Below are 8,017 nucleotides of genomic sequence, written 5' to 3'. Positions count from 1 at the left end.
CTGGAGTTTTTTTGTTTGGATCTGACAGCAGAGTCGCATGAAGGTGGACTTCAGTTCTGTTCATAAATCTGAACCGAACAGGAAGCGTTAAACTTCAACTGCCCTCAAATTCGTCCTAAAAGAGATTACTCTCAGTCCCAAACTGAGTGTCCATGATTTCATTTTACAAGATGTGACTGATTGGAGGCCAAACATTTAATCTAACGACCATATCTGATCAGAAACTCTAATAATGACCATTTTAATAATAGTTGAAAACTTGAAGATTTAACACTCTACAGTGTCTTGTTTGATTGTTTTTTTTTTGCAATAGCATTAATGCTGTAGTCACTTTATCCAACATGTGCAATTTGTGTAAGGTCTGTGAAATTCTACAGAATTTGTGGGAGTATATTTTTATGGTAATGTGTCTTATAGTTTGCAGCAATATAGATTTTTATATAGATTTTTTACACGTTTTCTCTTATATAGTACTTTGTATAAAATGTACATATAGTCAGCTTTTATTTTGTATTCTGTATTTCTCTATTTCTGTTGCTATTTTTTTTTCTCCCCAACTGCCATTACCTGCTGCCTGTAATACCTGAATTTCCCTGGCTGGGGCTTAATAAAGTCCATCTTATCTTTTATTTCTTCACTGCATCACAAACCTGTTTCCTCTGCAGTCGTATTTTTTTATATTATATATATGTTTATATTATTGACTTTTTAAAGATTCCTGTCATGTGTCCTGTTCTTAGTGGTGGAAGTGATTGAGTCTTTTACTTATTAAACAGTAGAAACAGTCTAAGTACAGTAATAGAGATATGAAAACATAAAGTATCAAAAGTTAAAGATATCAGTGTAGAAAAACAGCTGAAATTCTATTATATATACATATATAAAGTAACTGAATAACCATTATTGATGCATTAATGTGTTAACAAATAATAGAAAAAACGATCTTATATTTTGTTTGCAAAATGTTTTTTTTAAATAACTGAAGCTGTCAGATAAATGTAGTGGAGTAAAAGCAGAAAGTAGCATAAAATGGATATACTAAGTACAAGACTGTACTTCTGTACAGCACTTCAGTAAAAGTACTTAGTTACTTTTCACCTCTGCCTGTTGAAGAGTAAGAGGAGGAGACGTCACTGATCTGAGTTCATCTTTAATGACACAAACAGCTGATCAGCCTCATACATCAGCTCATCAAACATCAATAAATTAACACGTTGTTGAAAAATTAAAGGGAACATTTTATTTTTTTATGATCTGGAGCTGATGAAATGTTCGACTGTGCACACCGAAGCTGAGATACTGAACCCTGTATGTATAAACCCAGAATATGAAGTTATTTCAACCTTCTGAGACACAAAGTGTGACTGTCAGCATCAGACTGCAGGAAATAAAACCAAAGAAAAGGACAAAAAGCTACAGAACAGAAGCTACTCACATAAATAAGCTTAAAAATGTTCGAACATCACTTTATAGGAAAAATATGACAGCTGAGATTTATTGCATTATATTGAACAGTCAGGGGATAAAAAGACAACAACGTTCAGCAGGGTTAATATTTCCGGAGGCTTTTTCTGTGTCAGCTGGTCAGACTTTCAGATGAGCCGAGTCTCTCGGTCTCAGTAAAACCGGACCTCCTGCTCCACGTTCACACGACATGTTGCATCACAAAGAAAATAAAAAGCACCGTTAACCATCGACCCTTTTCACATGACGTTTGGTTTCCTGGATACAGAGAGAACGGAGCTTTGCTGAGGCTCCATTCAGGCATGTTTGTAGGAGACGATCAACTGTAAATAAAAACAGACTGAATGATTAGTTTTACATGCAGGAGGTGACGGACCCTGTCTCAACCCTCTCAGGCTGCATCCCAGCACACAGCATGTTAACCGCAGTAAGCCAAACAAACCAGGAAGTCCCGCTGCATCCGGTCGCAGAATGCAGGCCAGCATGCTTTTCTCACCCACAATCCTTTGCACAGTGGAAGGTGCGTCACATCGACTGAGCCGGCGACAGCACGGTCATACAAAGTCTTGGCTTCTGTTCCAAATCACAAACTGTTTCTTTTACTTTTATAAACTGTGAAGGATGTGTGAGCAAGACGGTCAAAGTTCAAGGCACGATGTTATGATGAAGTAACGCATCCCAATTGTTTGCATACTGCATGCAGCAGTATGTACTCTGGGAGGGCAGCTGCAGGACTGAATGGAAAAAAAAGTGTGCAATTTGGAACTCGGCCATAGTGTAGCCTGTATGTAGCCTGAGAGACGAAACCCAGGGCAAAGAAAGGCTGGGTCACTACCTGATGCTCTAAAAGGAGGAGTCCACTGATTTTACAGCTCAGAGTGTGGGATCAGTACACGAAGCCTTCGGTGTCTCAGAGGGAGCTGTGTGATGTCTGATAAATGTCCTCGAGTGATGTCACTCGAGTCAGCGTCGGCTGAAGACTGGGGTGGAGTCAGATGTCTGCAGCTGCTGCTCACCTCTGCTGCAGGCTACAGGCTACATTAGCTGCTGCTAGCATAACACACCAACAACCTCCGAGCGAACTGTGGGCGGTCGAGTTGCATTGTGGGTAATGCAGGCACCAAGTTTTGAGGAGAAAGTGGAAACAAAAGACGATATCTCTGCTGCATTGACTTGGATCCATTGTTTTACCCGTCCATCATGAGTGTGACACGCCAGCATCCTCAGTGAACATGACACCGTTTTCTAAACGACAAACTAATGAAAAGAAACAGAACGATTTCGCTGACATGAGGTCAGACATCAGGTAACGCTGGGGATCACGTTGTGTTCTGCAGTGACGCGTTCAGACGTGTCACTTCCTCCCGCTGTGATCACATGATTAAGAAGCTACAGCTGATATAAAGGAACAGAACACGAGTCAACATGAAGCGCCGCCTCCACCTCACCAAGCTCCTTCCTGTTTGCAGTCGGCGATCAGACGGTCATGTGACACAATGGGCAGGTTTGATTCCTGCGACGGCAGCTTCTTCTTCTTCTTCTTCTTTTTGACTGCAACTCTCTCTCTCTCTCTCCTCCACACACACACACTATCTCTCTCTATCTCTCTCTCTCTCTCTCTCTCTCCGTCTCTCTCTGTCCATCTCTCAGGTGCGCCTCCTCTTGGCTCCTCCCGGACTCGCCGGGTTGGAAGACGACAGCAGTTTCTCGGCCGCTCGACTCCTCTTCCTCTTCTCCGCCTCCTTCCCTCCTCCCCCTCCTCCTCCTGCTGCGCCTCCTTCACCCCCTCCCTTCTCCTTGTCTCGCTCTCTCTCTTTGTCCCGACCGCTGCTCGTTCGCTCCGACATCTTCACTGATGAGTTACTTCCTGGAGAGAGAGAGAGAGAGAGACAGGAAATGAGTGACATCAACACAAAACCTTATGGAAAAACTCAACCATCCGATTGGTTGAAATATTGAAACTGTGGACATCAGTCATGAATATTTGTGTTCCGGTTCAGGAGTTCCTCTGCAAACGTCTGACGCTGAGTTTTGTGGTGAGGCTGCAGGAACATTTTCTTCTCATGAAGCTCATATTTGTGCAGGTGTTGCTGCAGCAGAACAAAGCACCACCACTGCAGAGTCTTCATCAGGGTCTTCACCCTCAAACAGGGCTTTGATTTCCTCTCTGACTATCCTCTCTCTCTCTCTCTCTGAGGGTTTTCTTGGTCTTCCAGACCTCAGCTTGACCTCCACTGTTCCTGTTAACTCACATTTCTTCACTCCATCACAAACTGAGGAAGAGCTACCTAAAGACACTTTGCTGGTTTCTTACAGTCTTCTCCTGCTTTGTGGACAACAACTGTTGTAATTTTCAGAGTGCAGGCGGCTGATTAGAGGAGAAGCTGGCGGCTGATTGTCGGAACAAGGTCTGGGGAGTCAGAGACTTCATGAAGCTTTGAAGTTTGCATCACTTGGCCTTTTCCTAACGATGACTGTGAACAAGCCACAGACTGAACAAGCTAATTAAGGTCAGAAACCTTGTTAAAAGTTATCTGAGAGCTCAAATCTCTTGGGCTTCCCAAACTTTTCCTTTTTCCTTATTCTTGCTTCAAAAGTTGAAGAGGATGCTTCATCTTTAACTTTCTGACTTTTGGAGGTCAGTCCAGTTTGTACTCACTTAAATATTCACAGAAACACAAAGTTTTTCATACAACTGTGACATCACATCACGTTTTTTCTTCCAGAATAAAAGCTTCATGATTAGAGAGCAGCAGGAGACAGAGTGATTCGTTATGCTGTCATCTTTTCACCGCAGCAGGAGGATTATCTCATCTCTCCAGTTCTGCTCTGATCACCATCAGGATCTGCCTTAAAGGTCTGTGTGGTTTCTGACCTCGAGTAGCACCATGGAGCTGTCCTTCAATCAGTGGGTCTGTTTGTCCTGTGCATGAGGACACTGCCCACACAGTCCTGCCAACGCTCTCACTCTATTCCAGTGATCAGCAGGTGGCAGAGACGCACAGAGAAGAACAGCCAGGTAGTTCTCAAAGATGGGAATACTTAAAAAACATTTTATGAGGAAGGAAATGCAACACTTCTGTTAGAGCTACAGAACACACAGAGTTCTGATGTAAGCAGAAAGAGAACAACAAAAAAAGTCCACAGGAAACTTAAGTTTGGCAGCGGAAAGAGACATGAAAGACAGAGAGACAGAGAGAGACAGAGAGACAGAGAGAGACAGAGAGACAGAGAGAGAGAGACAGAGAGAGACGATACACAACAAAGGCCTGCTGGAACCGAACACCTTCAACCTTCAGCTCCATCAAACAGACCAGTACCTTCTTCATGTGTAGCTGGAGGTTCTCTCTCCATCCTGAACTCGTCTTTGGTCTCCTCCTCTGAGCCCAGCTTCCCTACACACACACACACACACACACACACACACACACACACACACACACACACACACACACACACACACACACAGAGTAGGATTTTAACACTTTGGCGACTCCTGCTGGTTGCATCACAACATCACTGTTAGAATCCACATCAACAACGAGACCTCAGTGTTTGGTGGAACGCTCCACACTGACTCCCACCTCCATCCATCCGTCTGCGTCCTCGGCAGCAGGACAGCAGAACAAAGTGTCTCCACCAGGACGACTGGCAGCAGAAACTTACTACACAAAAATCATGTTCCTGCAGCCTCAGCAGGAAGCAACCAGCAGTGAACAGCAGGCGATTGGTGGGATTCAAACGGCTGTGTGTGGAGTCAGCGTGGAGAGATGAGACAAGCGAGTGACTCTCATCTAAACCGCTTTTAAAAACTGATTCTACGTGGATCGGCCTGAAGAGTCTGCAGCCATGCTAGCAGCTCAGTGAGGCACAGCGCTTTGAGCTACATGCTAACATGATAAAACGCAGCAGAGGCTGATGGGAATGTCACTAGCTTTGCAAAAACCAAAGTCCTGGTCATGTTACAATGTTGAGCTGATCTGGATCTCACAGTTCATCCTGAGGGGAACGTGAACGTCTGAACCACATTTCATCACAATCCATCCAACAGTTGTGGAGATGTTTCACTCAAAGCTACAAATGCTGACCTCAAGTCAGTAGGATTCATCCCGAGGGGAACATGGACCAACCCAAAAAGCAACACTGTCACTCATAAAGACACGCTGACAACAAGACAGGAACTCCTGTGACCAGTCTCCACACAGACAAAAAACAGTCTGTCGTGGTCTGTAGGCGAGAGCAGAGCTGATGAAAAGGTCGTGATGGCATCACATCCTCATCCTCATCCTCATCTCAGCAATCATTAGTGTGAGTGTGGAACATGTTCCAGCGTCTGCAGGGAGTCACATGATCATTCACGTCCTCACCTTCTTTCACCTCCTGGATGATGTCATCGGGCAGAGAGAAGCTCTTCTCTGTGTTTGGAAACGGCAAGATCTCCGACTCGTGCTGCATCACGCGCGCACACACACACACACACACACACACACACACACACACAGCAGTCAAATAACAAAGATTTCAAAATGAAACGACACACAGCGTGTGTGCATGTGTGTGCGTGTGTGTGTGCGTCCTCACCAGAGCCTGCATGTCATACATTGTTCCCAGATGATCCCAGATGACGGAGGAGGACACCTGCCGGCCGATGTTCTGACTGAACTTATCTCTGATACAGATCATATGGAAGTGACGGTTCACTCCTGCAGAGAGAGAGACAGACAGAGACAGACAGAGACAGAGAGAGACAGAGAGAGAGACAGGCAGAGACAGAGAGAGACACAGAGAGAGACAGGCAGAGACAGAGAGACAGACAGAGACAGAGAGACAGAGAGAGACAGAGAGAGAGACAGGCAGAGACAGAGAGAGAGACAGAGAGAGAGACAGGCAGAGACAGAGAGAGACAGAGAGACAGAGAGAGAGACAGGCAGAGACAGAGACACAGAGAGAGAGACAGGCAGAGACAGACAGAGACAGAGACAGAGACAGAGAGAGACACGCAGAGAGAGAGAGACAGGCAGAGACAGAGAGACAGACAGCGAGACAGACAGAGAGAGAGAGATGCAGAGACAGAGAGACAGACAGAGTGAGAGAGAGTCAACTGTGTCCCTGTTCAACATGTCAGCACTGCAAACAGAACCAGACCATTAAAACAACACAGATCTGAACCTGAAGCTACTTCCGGTCACACATCATAACGCAGCCTGCAGTCCTGCTCGGACTGAGTGCGGGGTCCTGCGGCGGGACGCGGTGGGGGGGTCAACATACAAGGATGGATGCAGGACACTGACAGCTGTGTGTTTCCAACAAACTGGCCTCGTTAGCGGCCTGATCAGCTGGTCCTCACCTGTCTAAGCTTCCGCTGACCTCACACATATTTAAGTTTCCATAAATAAAAAGATCAACCAAAAGTAAGCTGCTTCACACGTTCACCATCAAAAACACACCAGCCAATATAAACATAATCTCCATTTATTCTATAAAGAGTTTATGTAATTCTAACGGAGCTGTTTGCTATCAGCTAAAACTAAACTCTGGACATGATTTAAAACGCTACAGAATTAACAGAGGGGCCAGAACCAGGAACCGTTCAGGGCCACTTTCCATGACCCCCCGTTTGGGACACACTGGGTTAACTGGTAGAACTGTGTAGCAGTTAGCCGCTGGGGCAGCTAACAGGCTAACAACGTTAGCTGCTTCTTACCGACGGGTTTGTGTCCGATCATCGCGTGAAACAGACAGACCTCCACCTCGTGGCTCCAGACCACCGAGTCCTCCCCGGGAACCAACCCCGAGTCTGGAGGCTTCTCGTCGGTCTGATTCAGCGTCACATCTGCTTCCCCCATTTTCAACTAAAAGGCTAAAACAGGCTGGAAGAAGCTAACAGAGCTACCAGACACACAGCTCCGTTTCGAGATGTTTTGTTCCGCCTCCGCCAGCGGCAGACCGGAACTGTGATTACACTTCCGGGTTTTATTTTTCAGAATAAACATGTCCGAATACTTGATTTTAAAACTCCCAAACTACTACATTATTAAATAAATTAAAAACATCATTAATGACCGAATTTATTATCATTTATATAATCAATCAATCAATATATTATAGCACATCTCTAATCTTTTTCAGAATAAAAGCTTAACAGCAGAAGTCAGCAACGCTTACATCTTGACTGATAACCTCTGTTTGCATGTTGAATAAACAAATGAATGAATGAATAAGCAAGCAATACACAAGTTGGTCGTAATGTAATAATACCAGGCAGACCTGCTGGCTTATGTTTGGATCTTTCATATTGCTTAAAATCATAAATTCAATTTTTCTGTAATTATTGGCCGTGTGATTCATTGTCATTTGTTTAAAAAAAAACCTTTAAATCTGTCATTTGCATGAGGATCCTCTGCTAAATTGTATTTCCAGTGTCAACCCAGTATCAGAGGCCAGTTACGTGATGAGAGTTAACTGGGAGAGATGGGATAATCTGTCACATCATCATGTTGGATAAATCCAGTTTCCTTAGAATAATTTGAAATACCGTCCATTGTTAGGAGAC

The 8,017-nt window shown here is 44.5% G+C and overlaps 1 protein-coding gene across 1 annotated transcript; it reads right to left on the bottom strand.

Annotated features, from left to right (window-relative positions):
- Positions 1-1,140: 1,140 nt before the first annotated feature.
- LOC121612926 (MRG/MORF4L binding protein) lies at positions 1,141-7,378 on the bottom strand. Its single transcript, XM_041946105.1, has 5 exons — positions 7,169-7,378; positions 6,046-6,167; positions 5,832-5,913; positions 4,785-4,859; positions 1,141-3,331 (listed from the first exon to the last, which is right to left on the bottom strand). Exons 1-5 carry the CDS (start codon positions 7,308-7,310, stop codon positions 3,111-3,113), a joined length of 642 nt encoding a protein of 213 aa, XP_041802039.1. The 5' UTR covers positions 7,311-7,378; the 3' UTR covers positions 1,141-3,110.
- Positions 7,379-8,017: the final 639 nt, after the last annotated feature.

This window comes from Chelmon rostratus, chromosome 10 (genome assembly GCF_017976325.1).
Source record: "Chelmon rostratus isolate fCheRos1 chromosome 10, fCheRos1.pri, whole genome shotgun sequence".
Lineage (NCBI taxonomy): Eukaryota > Metazoa > Chordata > Actinopteri > Chaetodontiformes > Chaetodontidae > Chelmon > Chelmon rostratus.
The sequence above is the reverse complement of the archived record's forward strand: the minus strand, read 5'-3'. Positions and strand labels throughout refer to the sequence as shown.

Excerpts from the sequence above, each read along its gene's own strand:
- LOC121612926 (XM_041946105.1), bottom strand. The coding sequence starts at position 7,310 with ATGGGGGAAGCAGATGTGACGCTGAATCAGACCGACGAGAAGCCTCCA. Across the intron at positions 6,168-7,168 it reads GATCGGACACAAACCCGTCG|GAGTGAACCGTCACTTCCAT; the intron begins GTAAGAAGCAGC and ends CTCTCTCTGCAG. Across the intron at positions 5,914-6,045 it reads TGTATGACATGCAGGCTCTG|CACGAGTCGGAGATCTTGCC; the intron begins GTGAGGACGCAC and ends CGCGTGATGCAG.